The 16,541-nt window shown below is 32.3% G+C and overlaps 2 protein-coding genes across 3 annotated transcripts; one reads left to right on the top strand and one right to left on the bottom strand.

The window, feature by feature from the left end:
* Positions 1–2,544: 2,544 nt before the first annotated feature.
* On the top strand, positions 2,545–14,329 carry LOC139100866 (facilitated trehalose transporter Tret1-like). 2 transcript variants are annotated; one of them, XM_070653621.1, is made up of 8 exons: positions 2,545–3,216; positions 7,642–7,925; positions 12,223–12,754; positions 12,828–13,224; positions 13,287–13,325; positions 13,388–13,504; positions 13,573–13,618; positions 13,762–14,329. In XM_070653621.1, the coding sequence occupies exons 1-8, from the start codon at positions 3,206–3,208 to the stop codon at positions 13,971–13,973; spliced, it is 1,638 nt and encodes a 545-aa protein (XP_070509722.1). In that variant the 5' UTR covers positions 2,545–3,205; the 3' UTR covers positions 13,974–14,329. The 2 variants fall into 2 exon arrangements, with proteins under 2 accessions (XP_070509722.1, XP_070509723.1); XM_070653622.1 differs by lacking the exon at positions 2,545–3,216 and having other exon boundaries at positions 7,780–7,921.
* Positions 14,307–15,982, bottom strand: LOC139100867 (ankyrin repeat and MYND domain-containing protein 2). Its single transcript, XM_070653623.1, has 2 exons — positions 15,834–15,982; positions 14,307–15,728 (listed from the first exon to the last, which is right to left on the bottom strand). The coding sequence occupies exons 1-2, from the start codon at positions 15,943–15,945 to the stop codon at positions 14,656–14,658; spliced, it is 1,185 nt and encodes a 394-aa protein (XP_070509724.1). The 5' UTR covers positions 15,946–15,982; the 3' UTR covers positions 14,307–14,655.
* Between the last annotated feature and the right edge of the window lie 559 nt (positions 15,983–16,541).

Below are 16,541 nucleotides of genomic sequence, written 5' to 3'. Positions count from 1 at the left end.
CTGAGGTAGAAGCCAATCTTAAAAAGGAACATCTTTATTTTTAAATCATAATAAACACATAAATTTAGGCAGGAACTATATGGACGCTAAACGGCGAAGCCTTCTTCATTTGTGTCACTCGTTTTAACTTAGAATATGAATACTATCACTTAATATTGTTCAAAAATGACTTCATATAAAATGACAAATTAAAATACAAAGTTGCTTTCCAATGAAAATTTTCCTTTGTTATTAGCAGCAATAAAACTATCTAATTTAATGATGGAAATTTTCCTCGGAAACTCTAGGAGTCATTTTACACATTTAGATATTACAGATACAGTTTTCAATATACAGAAATTAATGGAAAATTTTACATCGACGATTAATTTATGTAATTGATAAAAATTATAGATCTATTGAATACTCTTCCAGGTACGCCGTTGAACTTGAGTGTTTATTTGTGAATCAGCTCCAATGTTTATGTTTTCGTTCTCAAAATTCGAATGTAAATAGAAACTGTTTAAAATTTGACGTCATAATACCTGCTCTTTTTTCGACTTAAATGCTTACTATCCAGCTTGTTTTGAGTTTCAAATATTGAGAACATATATTGAACAATTTATCTGTTGCTACACGATACCAAAAGCACGTAATTCTGTTTTTATTCTGCATTTCAAAATGGATTAAGCTTATCAGCAATGTCAAGTCGATTCTTGGGATAACCTCAACATTGGAAGAGCTCTCGAGAGCTTAAATGCCTTAAATATACTAGATGAGTAGCTTACTCTGCTCCTGAGAGCATACACTTTGCCTGCCAGGATAACAGGACACTCGTACCATTAAAACTCATAAATTTTCATCATATGACCCATTCCCAAAAGGTAAATATGTGTTTATAGAAAAACGTAAGTACTTTTACGTCGATCTATTTATATTGACTGATATTTTTAACAAGTACTTCATAAACACGCATTATATCGAATAAATTTTTCTTTGATTCTTATCTAACAATATCAGAAAAAATTGATTGTGTATTTGATAAAAATTTATTATTGGCTGTTGTTCATACAATATAATCACTTCAGTTACCAAATGATAATAACGATGTGAACAACAATGGGAATATATGTAGGGATAAATAATATATTGCGTATGTTATTGACTCAGAGTTGCTAGTTGAAAAGTTTTTCTGAGAAAATTTTTATTTTTCAAGGTTAGGGGATATTCGGATTCCTGGAAAATTAATCAAATTAGTCTAATCAGTATCATGTCCCATTTGAGTTCGATAACCTAGAGTTGAGGCTTTTTTAATTTCATTTTATTCGGATGTCACTTGGGAAAGTAGGTTATTACATAATTGTTTGAGTGACACAACGTAGGAGTATTGTCCTTTTTTTGTGATAAGTCACGTCCAAAACTGCTCATGGCATGTGGCTCATGAAATTTCGACTGAAGTGTAGCACTGAACACAGTTAAATCACCGGCTGTAAACCAACCATACAGAATAAATACGGAATTTGAAATTTCTTAAAATTTAAATTTTAATTAAAATTTAGTAAGATACAGCTTCCTTAATTATTATAAATACTTCAACATAAAATACAGTGTAGCTCCTCTGATCCTTTCTCTCGGAAAACGCATGGCGTAGATCTGAGTCCAGTATCATGCTGGCTTCGGGCTGGATCTTCAGCTATGTGTCTTTCTGTATTCATCTTTTCAAAAAAGTCAACCCAAAAAGAACGCAGATCGAGAATCCGGCCCCAGGCTGACTCTGGTCTACAATTAGGTTATTTTTCAATCTTGCGAGTCGAATCAAGTTGGCTTGAGGTCGGATGTGCAATTCAGATTTTATCATTTTAAAAATTTCTTCCAATAGCACATCTTGTAGAAATGGTCAAAAATTCAATTCCAAGCAGATTTGACTCTGACCTGAGACTGGATATCAAAAATTTAACTTGGGATCAGAGTCATCCTTAAGGTTTTCAATACCAGTATTGAAATTCTTAGTCACGCCGTGTGTTGCACGGGAATATTCTTGAGTAATTTCCCCGTAAATAAATTTTAATTTGCAGAAAAATCGAGAAACGAAAGTCAATTATTGATAAAATAAATCAAAACAAATTTGATTCAATAATCGCTTAAATAATTTTTTCAAAACAAAATCTACTTTGCATATAGATAGTCACAGATGTGCAGTAGAGCAAAATAGTGTAAGATTAAAATAGAATTTTTTGTAAATAAAGATTCTGATTGATTTTTAAACAAACCAAATGATAAGATTTAAAGTAATAATATTTGTGAATTCAAGTGGTGCTCCCGAAAAGTAGGTGACTGACTATAGATGAAAAAGAGAGTTTGTCCGTATCCTCAATATACTGAAAACGATGAGTGAGGGTAATATTTTTTCTTTGTAGTATAATTAATACATTCTCTGAGAATAAATATTGTAAACAAGAACTGTATGCCATACAACAATAAATGCGAATGTATTGTAAAACATTATCCATCCTCACAGCTGATTCATTTCACATTTAAAATAAACGAAAATCAAAATAAAAAATTCAGTCGGAACGCGACATTTGATGAAGAAAGTTATAAAGTGAATTTAAAAGACATCAAGTTCTTCCTTATAAATTATTTTAATACATTTTTTTTAAAAAATAAGGAAATTTTTCGGAAGCAATTTTGTGACTTCTAACAAGAATTTGCTATCTTATCACACGTGAAAGCATTAATGCTTTACAAATTTATTGAACATACTTGATGTGAATGTAATAAAATATCTAACATTTTATTTCGGCATGCACTTGAATCAATAAGCGATAGATATTGTGTACAGCAGACATATTTTTTTTTCGCCTTGTTGAGTTAGTTGTGCCTTATCAGTCCGCTGAGCTTGTTCAAAATATACAAAAAAAATTTATCATCGCTAAATGAACAATTTGTTTCATTTAATTGCGAAAAGAAAATAAAAGTTTTATAAAACTTAATAAAAAAAATCATTTTTTAGAATAAAATAATGTTGATTAAAAGGTGACATAAAGTTTGTTTATTAAAGTAATACAAATAATAATTTGAATCAGCGAACATCACCTGTGATATAAATAGTGATATTTTTTTTTAAAACTGCAAATAAAGAAGAATCAAAAGGAAACGAACTAAAACTAAAATATAATTAAATAAAGATTAAAGTCGCACACAGTAAAATTTCATTGTTAGCAAAATGACAACCGAGTGAGTATAGATTATAGTTTTATAGTTGTAGAATCAGTTTCGATTAGAAAGAGAATCTATTAAATTCAGAAAAAATGAGTTTCTTAACAAAAACTTCAATTTTTTGAATAAATTGAATAAATATTTCATAAAAATCCAAATTCCCCTAAACAAAATTGATAAAAACTTCATAATATCAATCAAACGTAACTATCTGGTTGCTAAGAATTTGTATTGGCAAAATACAGGCCAATATTAAACAAAAAATTCCAAGTTGTCTAACTCTAAACAATGAGAATCTCCATCAAAGGTCAGTTTTTTGAATATGTGTATAGCTACTTGTGTATACTAGAAAAAAAGACTTTTAAACCGGCTCCAGATTAAAACTGTGAATAATTATGAAAATTTTCTGTAAACTCAAAATCAGAGCTCGAGGTCGACTTGGATTTTTAATTCAAAATTCGAAGCAAATCGACTTAAATCCATTTAAAATTCGAACTCTGTTCTAATTCAAAAATTAGTACAGAAATGCAATATTTCAAACCTTATTCCGATTGATAGCCGTAAAAATGGATTGAAATCAGCCGTCACGGCCACTTCTCGGCTTATCATTGATACGGCGACACACTATGCAGGTTAGCTGTTCGGGTTAGCCGAATTACAATATTACCTCATTACAAGAATTCCAACCCTGTTGATAATCCACAATTAATTAAAAGAACGACCAATAAACACTTAAAATTGATAAAATCTACTAGCAATATAGCTTAAGCACTAAACTTTGTCATTTGAAAAATAATGAATTAACTAAAACGTATTTAGGAGAAAATTCTTGTTATAAAAATTCAAGTGTTTATCATAATTTGCCAAAATTTTCAATGTCATTTAGTCAGTCATTTAATTGAAAGAAAAATATAATTTAAGTAAACCTGAGCGACACAAATGAAGTTGACACTTATATGCCCGAGCGACACAATTTTCGCTGTAAAAGTGTTTCGAAACCACGACACATGTTGCTTTGTTCAGAGGTGGCTTTCAGGTGTCCTAAGGAACACGTAGTTCTGTTCGGGATGGATTAAAAACCTGACCGTATCGTCTTCATTATTTTTTTATTGAGCAGGATTGTTAATAAACCATTGGCCATAAGAATATTTAAAGATTTTCATAAATGACACCTGAAAATAAAAATATCTTCAGAAAGGAACAGTAAAATCTTAACTTTTTCAATTTCTCGTTCTATAAATGGTAAAACCGGCTATTAGGAATATTAAATATTTACTTGATATTTACGGCTGTGGATTACATTTTGGAAGGAAGCTTTGTAATATTTTAACAAATGTTTGGTAAGGCCAAATTTGATCAAAATAACCAAAAATCCGATCTCATGCCAGCGTGACTCTGGCCTGTTGCCCAACTTGACTCTGGCCTGATGTCGAACTTGACTTTGGCCTGATGTCGAACTTGATACTGGTATTATGATGGAGTTCGGATATCTTCGAATCTGACCAGGGTCCGATGTGATACAGGCCTATAGATGGATTTTCAGCCATTCATATGCCGTGTGCTTTCCGGGTTACATTCATTTAAAATCCACTTAGCAATTAAAACCGATGAATAATCATTAATTGATCAAATATTTTCGTACTAATAAAACCAGCTAATGCAATCTATTTTCTTTTAAATCATTGTGTCGATAAAGTAATTATTATATGTGAATTAACAAAGCGACCCTTACATCTACAGCACGTGCTATTCAACTAGTTTTGAGTGGAAAATTTTCAAATGAGCATTTCTAGTAATTTTATGTGATTATTTAAGTTTTTCTCTTGCATGAGGAAATGTAAACAGAAAAAAATTTCTTGTAAGGTGGATAAACTCAAAAATACAATTTTTTTTGGCATGTTTAGTTTGAAATTGTCGAGTCGTAGTTTTAAAGTATCATTTTATATAAGATTAGCGACACTATTTATTGGATATAAATAAATCCTTTTAAATTATTGTTTTGTACAATTCTATACAATCAATATTTACTAACAATAATAAAGGATTGTCGCTTGCTAGGGAGTCAACGTGACTATTCTTTTTATCCGCTGTGTACGGCGACTTCAAAACAATTTTTAACTCAATTTTTGATGAAATTGTCGATTATACCTTCAGTTTGGTCAGCTGGATGGTTGGGTGACTGGGTAAAACGAAAGATCTCAACAACCAGACCTCGTAGAAAGCTCTAGTTTGAAGCATTAGCTTTGTGCCATCGAGTTATGTCGATATCAATTGAACTGAAAGTGTAAAACTATCTCTATGCTCGTTAATTAATGATTTTTCATTAAATAAGCAAAAGAAAAGTTTTTTTAAAGCGTTGCTTTTAAGAAATTTAAATTTTTAACAACTGTTAGAAAATTTAAATTCTCATAAACCGTTATATTATGAAATTTAATGAATTTAGGAAATGCAAATTGATTCGTGGTTGCTTAGCCAATTTGATCGCCGTTCAAAAATGCGTTATTGTCATTTGATTAATAACTCAAGGACTTTACACAATTTCATTCGATTCCAATCGAATATAAATGTCTTGTTGCTAAGGTGCACCATTGGAAAGTCAAAAAAAAAAAGTATTAATGATATCCAAAAACAGATGCAAATTTTATTTTGATTATAAAAAATTAATTATAATTCATTCAGCACCAGTAGTAAACATAAACAAGTTTTTGGAGATGCGATAATTAGTTGCCAAAAAAAAAAAAAATGTTTACGGACTGATAACCAGTTCTGTATATTTTCTCCTCATAATTTGCGTATTTGTTTGTGGTACATTAGCCTCTAATTCATGCAATTTTCGTCACTTCCAATGTGATTATTTGTATTTTTTATTCACGTGTGACTTTGACTTTCATTACTATTTGGATAGTTTGTCTAAAATCAACTTTAATGGGAATATTCAATGACTGAAGATACATTTTGGATGTAAAATGAAACCAAAGAAGATTTTAGACAAAAATTCACAGATTGTCATGACTATAAGAGTATAAAGTAAATGAATATTGATGACATGCAAATCATTTGTAAGTCTTCATGCTACTAATTGGCATACATGTCTGTGAACAGTAAAGATTGTTGTGTATTTTATGCATTTCATTGAAGTGGCTGATTGATTATTGATCTCTGATAAATGTGACTTATTTGTCAAAAGCATTTTAATTGCCATGAACCCATTGAACTATAATGCGTATCTGGGTCATCCTTAAAGTGATTATTTTGAGGATGTAAAATGTTATTTTTGGAAAGTCAAATGTTGGGTTTGAGTGTTTTAGGGCTAAAATGTTTGGTAATAATCAATTGCATAAGATGAATGCGTATTTACATGACAGGCACAAAGTACATACCGTAGGAAAGACGAAAATTTCAGTTCCGGATGTTACTGAATCCTACTTCATGCTAGAGCAGTGGAAGGCAACATTTTATATTTCACGGCATACCATAATGATAAGCCTCGATCAAAACCGCACACTGCATACGATTCAAGAGTTTCTACGCCATGTGGCAATGGGCTCATATTTTATTTTAATAATCATCCAGATTATGATTCAGAAAATGACAAATAATTAGACTTAAACATTATTGTAAACAGATTTTTTCAGTAGTTTATTAATTTTCATTTCCTTTAATATACAAACATTTTGAATTGTAATTTTCACAATTCAGTTAACTTTAAAATGTAAAGTCCCAATTTTTTAGCACTGTAATTCTGCGAATGTTAACAATATTCTTTAATTTCAATAAATACAACGAGAATTACATGTTTCAGAAGGTAATGTACCCATATGGATTTCAGAGTATTTTCAATTTTTTTGCGCGTGCTGTTCAAATTTCGTAATGATGATGATATGAACATTGATTCGTTCTGAAATGATGAGATATTTCGTAATTCTGTCATTATTTTGTATTAGTTCTTCAAAATAAGTATTGTTTGTTCTGATTATGAAGTCAGTTTTGATTCTAGCTGTATTTTTGATGACATACATATTAGATCCAAAAGTAATTCTTAAGAAAGTAAAATTCTCAAATTTCCAAATTTAAAAGCTAATTTTAAAATTCTCTGAACTAGCTCTGAGCTTATCCCGAACGTCACAAACGGAGAAAGCTTCGCCATGGAACTATAAAGGCTCTGCTAAATGTCTTTAATTAGCAGTCTTCTTCACTTGTGCTGCTCGGTCACTTCTTGACATATTTCCAAACCCAAAACAATTACTAAACAAAATTTAATCACAAATTTCCTTATTTTACATCAATTATTCTACATAAATTCCTCATAGAGACTGATTCTCGACGTTTCATATCGTTCCTTACTATTAATCAATAAAAACAATTAATTTATATATCAAATTTCATTTTTTTTCTTTATTTATCTACATCATATGTGTTCCTTGTTTTGCAACATATAAACAGTAAACAACAACAGAAACTCTCATTGATTGAGAATGGCAATGGAACAACAAAACCGCAAATTGTAAAGAAAACTATAAATGGACATCCAACGCCGGTACATACGGAGCCGCACAATAGCAAATTGGAGCGCGGCAAAGCGTTTAGACAAATTTTAGCAGCATTTATAGCAAATATTGGTCCAATGAATACGGGATTGATATTTGGATTCTCAGCCGTTGTTATTCCTCAGTTACAGTCACCTGCATCGTCAATACAAATTAATGAGGATCAGGCATCATGGGTTGGTAAGTTGAAATGACTTTTTTATGTAAAAATATTACAATTATATTGAGCTCTGCTTAATAAAATGCATTTGCTAGTTTGAACCACACATTTGCATCATGATGCACACGCGGACGGAAGGATATCAAGTATTTTAAAACAAATTAATGCAATTGAGGTAGATTAATTAAAGATCTACGATAATTTCTCATTGAACTTCATTTACAACTTGTCATTCGGTCCTCCTTCCTGATGTGTATTTTATCGATTTTTCTTATTTATGAGCTGACATTCAATTATATTGTAAATTCTCCTTCCTCAACAACGAATGTATTTGAAATGCGAAGTATATGACTATGCCAGTGGTGGGCAACCTTTTATTCTTCGCGGCACAATTTGGTTATGATCCTCAACCAAAACCATACACGGTATACGGTTCAGGGCTTTTCCGAACATTTCTGGCAGCCACCCAGTGTGCCGCGGCACATGAATTGCCCTGGACTAACTCTAATGTCTATGACACTACAGTATATACGAAATTATATCATCACAAAACCGCTCAAAATGAGTGCAGTGCGAAAAAACATTCTTCTTATTACATCTGACTAGATGTATATAATGTACATGTCGGATGCTTCTTGTGAGTAATTTTAAAAAACAAAGAAGGAATCTCCTGCTCGTCTGTCTGCTATACAATAAAATATATAATAAAACGAGCGAGAAAATAGTATAAAATTAAACATAAGGCACAGAATGTGTAGGGAAATAATGAATTGTGTTGTCTCACGTGCTAAAAACATGAAACTATTTGCTTTCATTCTTTATAATTAATTTTAGAACGGGATTGCTGTTACATCAGTTGGAAAAGTTGTGATAAGGATAGCGGAAAGTGTTTATTGTTTAGTTGATGGTGGGAACAATCATTGCAAGTTAGGAGGAACTAGGATGTATTAGAGGATTTGAAAATACTTGTTCAAATGAAATCATGACTGTACACAATTAGTGCATTCTGATGACAGCTGGTTGCAATATTGGGAATGAGTGTAGGAAAGGCATTAGTATGCAAGATGTGTTTCAATATTGGTATCGTGAGCGAAAATTGCAAACTTTTTAAGATCTTTAGTGCCTTTTAACAAGTAAATTCAATTCTGATTCCGAGCAGCACAAACGGCGACCGGACTCTGGCCTCAGACTGAATTGACTCTGGCCTGTAGCAGGGTTTCATTTCAAGCTTGTGACAAGAGTTACGGTGGGATGAGCCGGTTTTCGACCATTTCTACGTTGTCTTCCAGGGATGAAAGGGTTAATCGATCTAAAATCCGACACCAGAACGGTCTTCAGAGAGTTTCGATCGATTAACCGATTTATAATATTCGAAAATGCTAAACATTTTACTGTAAAACAAGCAAATAGAAATATCAACGTGACATCATCAAAGCAATCTCTTTGTCTATCGAATAGAGTGTCACATAACAGTCACCAAGGCATTATTATGTCGCCTTGTTAACGACAAAACAACAAAATAAGTCATTGGCCCTCTAACTGTTTAATTACGGCTGTTTCAAAGTTGTTTAATCACACAATATTAAATCTGTCACAGCATGCGGCTCATATTTGAGTCTCAATATTTTCCTTTTTTGGATCTAATTTTGTTTCATCAAATAGCTGTAAATACTCCCCATACTGACTCTATTATACAAATGAAAATCACATAATTTTCAATTTCATTGGCATAAACAATAAACAATTAATATCAAAATCCATTTAGCTTCTCTCAATCATCTGTCTCAATTTCTCTTTGATGATTTCATTTGACTCTCGACTCAAATCTGCACTTTTATTGTTCGATGTCAAGAAATAAATTGAATTTCTTGTTGCAGAAATAAAAAAAATCTCGTGATCGACTTGATTCATCTTTCAATTTCTTATCACTTTATTCATTATTATGTATGAAGAAAAGTAAACAAATTGATCAGCTTTATTGAGAAATTTACTATTGCTTACTGTTACTATAAATAACAATAACACATCAATAAATTATAAATTGACTTATTTTAAGCTGATATAGGTTGATTCACGAGAAGGCATTTGTAATGACTGATAAGATATGGCAGGGGTGGGTAACCTTATAAATGTTGCGGCACACCTTCTTGGTGGAAAGCTTTGACACATGTCATACAGTTCATGTCATTTTCATAAATGTTTGACGTCACACTAGTGTGACACGACACACAGGTTGCCAACCACTGAGTTAAGGCACGCGACACACTGTTCAAGGCATTTTCAAAAATGTTTCACGTCACATTATTGTGCCGCGGCACACAGGTTGCTCACCACTTGAGATAAGCCACACTCACCTCATGTCTCAAACTTAAACAAGATATGAAGACGTTACTTAGAAACAAAAGCCAAATATCCAACGAAAAATTCTCTGAAAAGAAGCTTATCTTTAATTTTCAATGGTCGCTAAAAGAGCTGTTGAGGAAAACACATCAGATAATGAAATATTGACTGATAAGGTCAATTAATAATTTTTTTGAAGCTTTTGTTGATTGCTGAATGAATCAGATAAGAAAGTCCTACAAGATACAAATTGACTGATAAAGTAAAGCAATGAGTAAGCAGAAGTGGCTTAATGTTAATCTTGAGGACATTCCCGAGGAGCACATGACATTGAGATGGTCGTATGTCAGCGTGACTCTGGTTCCAGGTCAGATTCGATGAAATCCGACATCTGGCAAGAGTCAAATCGGTCTGTAGCTGAATTCTTGACCATTTCTGTACTGTATGTCTTCCGGGTACGAATTTCAATGACATGACGTCATTGAGACTTTCTCGTTAATTACTTTATTTATGGATATTTCGGTAGACAGTTACTGGAAACCTTCTTAATCTCACAAAAATGTTGTGTTTTGATAAAAAGGTTTATAAATACTTAAAGACCATAATTCAACATCTTCAAGTGCCTTTCAATATTTAAGAAAAAACACATTCATCATTCAATTACGATTATACTAATTGACTACGAATTAGATCTGTTAAGGAAAAACAGATAAAAATCACTTTTGGCATGATATGAAGGAACAACGGTGTGGGATTAAATTGACTGTTACACGTGCATTTACTATCTTATTGTCGTCATGTTGTTAAGAGTTTACACGTTTTTTCATTGTGAAAATGGTTTAAGTGTGCCATATACTATGAATGATCCAAATACAGAACATACTCCATATGCATCTATATTTAACAAAAGGCAACAACAAGAAATGAGGATTAAAAATTGTGAATTATTGAATGGAAAAATTTCATTCGAGGAAGTTCAATCACAAAGACGTGTTCAATCACTTCCAAGACCTAAATGTGTCTTGTTTCCTTTAGGAACTAAGTAGTTTCCATTTCATTTGATGTCTTATTTCTTTGTCAAAGCATTTCCCTTGGCTTTTCCTTTATCTGACAATAAATTGTAGTTTCTATTCCCTAAATCGGATTTCTACTGTAGTATTGGATGCGTGCCAATAGGAAGAATTGCAGTCAGAGTTGGGGAAATGAGAGAATTTTTTTTTTGTTGTTTTGTGGCAATGGAGTGCAACCTATGTTGCGCAACACATTAGTGTGTTACCAAAATTGTATGAAAATGCCATAAACCGTACGGCCTTTGCGGTTTCGGTCGAGTAACAAGGTGTGCTATGAAAAATTAAATGTTGTCCAACACTATTGTACGGGAAATGAATGTCAAGACAGGTCAAGACGTTATTGAGGTTTCCCAGAATATACTAAATATTCGAATTGGTAAAGACTTGTGCAGGAAGCAAATTAAACCACTCACTGTATTTAGACTATCCTTAAAGCTTATATCAAGCAATCAAGGAACTAAACTTATCCAAAACCCCATAAGCCCAACCCTGCCCTCATATATCATCAACCAGTAAACAAACAATGATTGAAAAATTTGCAACTAAGCCAAATGACACAATACACAAGGCATATTCTCTTCTTTCTTCCTTAAAATGTAGCAGAAACTAATTTTCTACATCGTCGACTGCCTTAACGTCTATGACAAATTTATTTAATCTCAAATCATTTCAATTTTGCATAAAATAAATCTTCCAAAAATTATTTGACATAAAAATTGATGATTTTTTGGGTTATTTGCTCGGTATAACTGACCTAGTATAACTTTATACGATGTCTGTAGTAGAAAAAAATGTTCACAGCACCTTTCCTTATGTCAGAGCTCAATAAACTCATCATTTACTTCTTTTCTATCTTTATATTCATGATGTAGACATTAAAAATAATTTTCTATTCTCTTTTTTGCAGCATCACTCTCGTCACTTTCGACACCAATTGGATGCATTCTCGGTGGATATCTATCAGACAGAATCGGAAGAAAAAAGACATTAATTTTTACAGAAATTCCATTAATTCTCGGGTGGTTGATTATTGCTTTTGCATCACAAATTGAAATGATTTACATTGGACGATTGTTGTGTGGATTAGGATCAGGAATTGTCGGTGCACCAGCAAGAGTTTATACATCAGAAGTGACACAACCACATTTACGAGGAATGCTGACGGCGCTTTCATCTGTTGCGCTGTCGTTTGGTGTTTTGATGCAGTATACACTCGGTGCATTTCTGTCATGGCAAATGTTATCAGCTGTGTCATGTATCGTGCCTGTAATTGCATTCATTGGAATGTGTATGTTGCCAGAGACACCAAATTTCCTCATAACACATCAAAAGCCTGAGAAAGCCTTAAAGTCATTGACAAGATTGCGTGGCAGCTGTTATAACTTCCAAAAGGAAATTAATCAACTTCAGGCATTTGCAGAGAAAACAAACACAGCAAAGTAAGTGATAAATGGATGTTCAATTAATCATTCATAACCTACAAATTATTGTTTTTTGTCTAAAAAATAATAGGAAGCCTACAGGAAAGGAAATGCTTGACGCCCTTTTAGCGCCATCATGTCTAAAGCCATTTTTCATCCTTGTTGTCTATTTTATGCTGTATCAATTCAGTGGTGTTAACACAATTACATTCTATGCTGTTGAAATCTTCCAAGATTCCGGTGCCGATATGGACAAATATACAGCTACAATTATCCTTGGAGCTTTAAGATTTGTCTTTACAATTGTTGGATGTATTGCATTAAGACGATGCGGCAGACGGCCATTATCATTCATATCAGGTATTGGATGTGGTATTACAATGTTAGGACTTGGACTGTTTATGTATTATAAGCAGCAATGTGAATTACAAGGTATTGCACCAATGCACACCTGGATACCTGTAGCTTGCATCTTCATTTTCATTATCGTAAGTTAATATCGCTTTAATGATGGACTATAAAAATTTTATGATGAAATTTCTTTTTATAGACATGCACACTTGGATTCTTAGTCGTTCCGTGGATAATGGTAAGTTCAATGTTACTTCCTACTGGAACTGTGTCTTATTATTATTATTATAATAATTACAGATCGGTGAACTTTATCCCATGAAAGTAAGAGGAATTGTTGGAGGCTTTACAACTTGTGCTGCACATTCATTTGTCTTTATAGTCGTTAAAACATATCCATTATTATGTCATGGAGTTGTAAGTACACGCGTTGTTGATTTATATCTAATTACAGTATTTATAAATGCGACTTTTCTTGTTTACAGGAAAGACATGGTGCTTTCGTAATTTATGGACTTATATCATTTGTTGGTGAGTATTTGACTGGTTGTTTGGATGAAATGTTGATGGATTCTCCTTTTCGGCACTTGAAATCCAATGAATCCTGCAACATAATTCCTCACACCTTAATATTAATCAAATTACCAAATTTACAATATCAAATATCATTTTAGCTGCAACATTCTTCTATTTCTATCTCCCTGAGACGAAGGGAAAGACACTTCAGGAAATTGAAGACTATTTCAGTGGACGTATATCGACACTGGATACAAAGAAACTTGAGAAAATCAACAATAATCTTAATAATAATATTACAAATAATAACAATAACAATCAAATTGTCCTTATAATGGAAAGTGAAAAGCTCTTGAATCAGAAGCAATAAGTGGCTCTGTACATGTCATATATGACCCATAACTCATATCACTCACGTTTTTTGTCATAATTTATCTTTTTTTTATTTTGTTTCGTACTTAGAAGTTTTACTTACTTTAGTGATTTTCACTTTCATTTCCATTGAAGTAAAATTAAAATTATTAGACTGCTGATATAAGAAGATAAATTGTTAATTAAAGTATGTAGATAGGTGATGAAATTAGATAGGATACTTAGAGATTTTGAATTAATTAGTTATATAAGAATTATCAAAAAAATGTTAGACTGTACAAAACACACAAATGCTGTCAGTATTTGAAGAAAAACTAGAATTAAAAAAATATATTTTTTGAAATGACAATTAAACTTTATTTTTCGATTCATTTTGGGATGGGTTGTTATAACGTACATTTGAGATTTGAATAATATTTAGTTGAAAACCCTGACTGGGCATTTTGAATGAAAAGGGGTGTTCAACTTAGTACGAAAAACATTCAAATCTTAAATGAACGTTATAAATAATTTTCTTACAGGATGTTGGTAAATTTCAATATGGATCCGTATATAGCAAGAATATCCATCATTCTATAAAATCCTCATCCCATAATTCATTTTATATCCATTACAAAAAGATTTTTACATCTATCTATATTCAAAACATACATTTCAGCCAATTAAGTTGTGCGTTGCACTTATCCAGCGACTAACTTTTGAAGTTCTTCACTTAATTCAGCCTGATCAATTGGCTCTTTCTTAGCATTTGGTTGAGCTGCTGCTGCTGATGGCAATGGTTGTGATGATAATCTGGCACATTCCTTCTTATGGATTGGCCAATGAAGACGCTGACATTCACGATCACAATATTGCACTTGTTTGCATTTTGAACACTTTTTGTCAGGCTTTTCATCACCGCATGTACTGCAGAATATGTTGACATCTTGAAATCCACGTTGTCCATTTATGGCTTGTTTGATGATTTCTAAAGCTGTAAGTTGATTTTCTTTGTCGGCTAATTGACGAACGACTTGCTGAAATATCATACATTCTCTAAATGGAAATTCTCTAACGCATTCACGAATTGTGATCTCCATGTAATCCATTTGTCCTTCTTTGTTTTGTTTCATGACACGCTTAATGTACATTTCTAAATAATCCGATTTTGAATCCTTTTCCTGATTACGAGCAAGGAAATGATCACGACATGAAATGATTTCATTTATAATCCATGATAAGTAATGATATTTAAATGCCATGAGCTCATTTGTTTCACTCTTTCGCTTCATCTCACGTTCAGTCATAAGATCCAGCACATTTTTAATGATTTTGTAATTCTCTGATACGATTCCATACTGTTGAAGATTTAAAGCTATTCTTGTTGGATGAAGATTTGGATGAATTACAAATTTATGGAACGAATCCAGTAGTGCTGGAGGAAGTGATGGTTCCGTTTGAAGTCCTTGAATTTTTGTATAGTATTCAACATCAGATTTTGATACAAAATTATTGATTGTTGAAACTGCTTTGTGATTTGCAACAAATGCACCCATCTGAGCTGCTGTTCTTCCGACAGAATTTAAAGTACTTGGATTAGCGCCGGCAATGAGAAGTTGTAAGCAAACATCAGCATTTCCAGAAAGTGCCGCGAAATGAAGTGCGGTATAATTAAACTCGTGTTTTCCTGAATTTACGTCAGCACCGAGATCAAGTAATAGCTGAACACCTTCCTTGTTTCCTTTATAAGCTGCATGTTGGAGCGGTGTCATTCCTAAAATGATCCATAATAGAGAAAAACGATAAATTTTTATTTTTTTTTTGGAAAATTTAATTTTTACAAATTTTGACAAATTTATTCAGTATTTTTTGTACTTACCATTATCATCCGTGAAATCGACACTTCCATTATATGCTGATAACTTTTTCTTTAATTCATCTACATCACTTTTCGCGATACAACTAAATATTTCTTTCTGTAACTCAGACATGTTGATGCTAAAAATATTCTAGCACTTTTCCATGCGATGCTAAAATTTGTGCTAAAGCTCACCAAAACTCACCACACAGAAGCACGTTTTATGGTGAATGTAAATTATTTATTGTTTACTTTAAGTGTATTCACAGAAATAGAAAAGAAATGAGAACTGACAAAAGTTTATGACTTACATTATATAGGTTAACAGGTTTCTAAACTTCTGTAAATTATTGAAAAGTTTTGAAATGATTCTAATAAAAGATTCATAGGGTTTCCGTTTTGTGATGAAAATAGCAATCGATTGAGTTTGAAAGTCATGGGGAATTAAAGATTTGAGTGCATTTAATGGAAGTTTACCTGAGCCGTACAATGTAGTTTGCTGTGTTGTATTGTAACAGTTGCATTCCCTTGGTAGCTAATATCCAGCGAAAGCCGTTTGGCTCTAATTGACATTTTTAGGTATGTAGATCGGAAGGGGTCTTAAAGCATTAATTTTGGTAGACAACTTGGTGGTTACTTGATTCAAATTACAGATAAAAATCAAATTTTGTCTTTTAGTGTAGTGGTGGGCAACTTGTGTGCCGTGGCATCTTTGAAAGTGGCATGAGT

Source organism: Chironomus tepperi, unplaced genomic scaffold (genome assembly GCF_022539635.2).
Source record: "Chironomus tepperi strain 1889 unplaced genomic scaffold, CSIRO-AGI_Ctep_v1 contig_68, whole genome shotgun sequence".
NCBI classification, from domain to species: domain Eukaryota; kingdom Metazoa; phylum Arthropoda; class Insecta; order Diptera; family Chironomidae; genus Chironomus; species Chironomus tepperi.
Note: the sequence above shows the minus strand (reverse complement) of the source record. Positions and strands in the feature narration are given on the sequence as shown.

Excerpts from the sequence above, each read along its gene's own strand:
- LOC139100866 (XM_070653621.1), top strand. Across the intron at positions 13,225-13,286 it reads GCATCTTCATTTTCATTATC|ACATGCACACTTGGATTCTT; the intron begins GTAAGTTAATAT and ends TTCTTTTTATAG. Across the intron at positions 13,326-13,387 it reads TAGTCGTTCCGTGGATAATG|ATCGGTGAACTTTATCCCAT; the intron begins GTAAGTTCAATG and ends TAATAATTACAG.
- LOC139100867 (XM_070653623.1), bottom strand. The coding sequence starts at position 15,945 with ATGTCTGAGTTACAGAAAGAAATATTTAGTTGTATCGCGAAAAGTGAT. Across the intron at positions 15,729-15,833 it reads CGATTTCACGGATGATAATG|GAATGACACCGCTCCAACAT; the intron begins GTAAGTACAAAA and ends GGATCATTTTAG.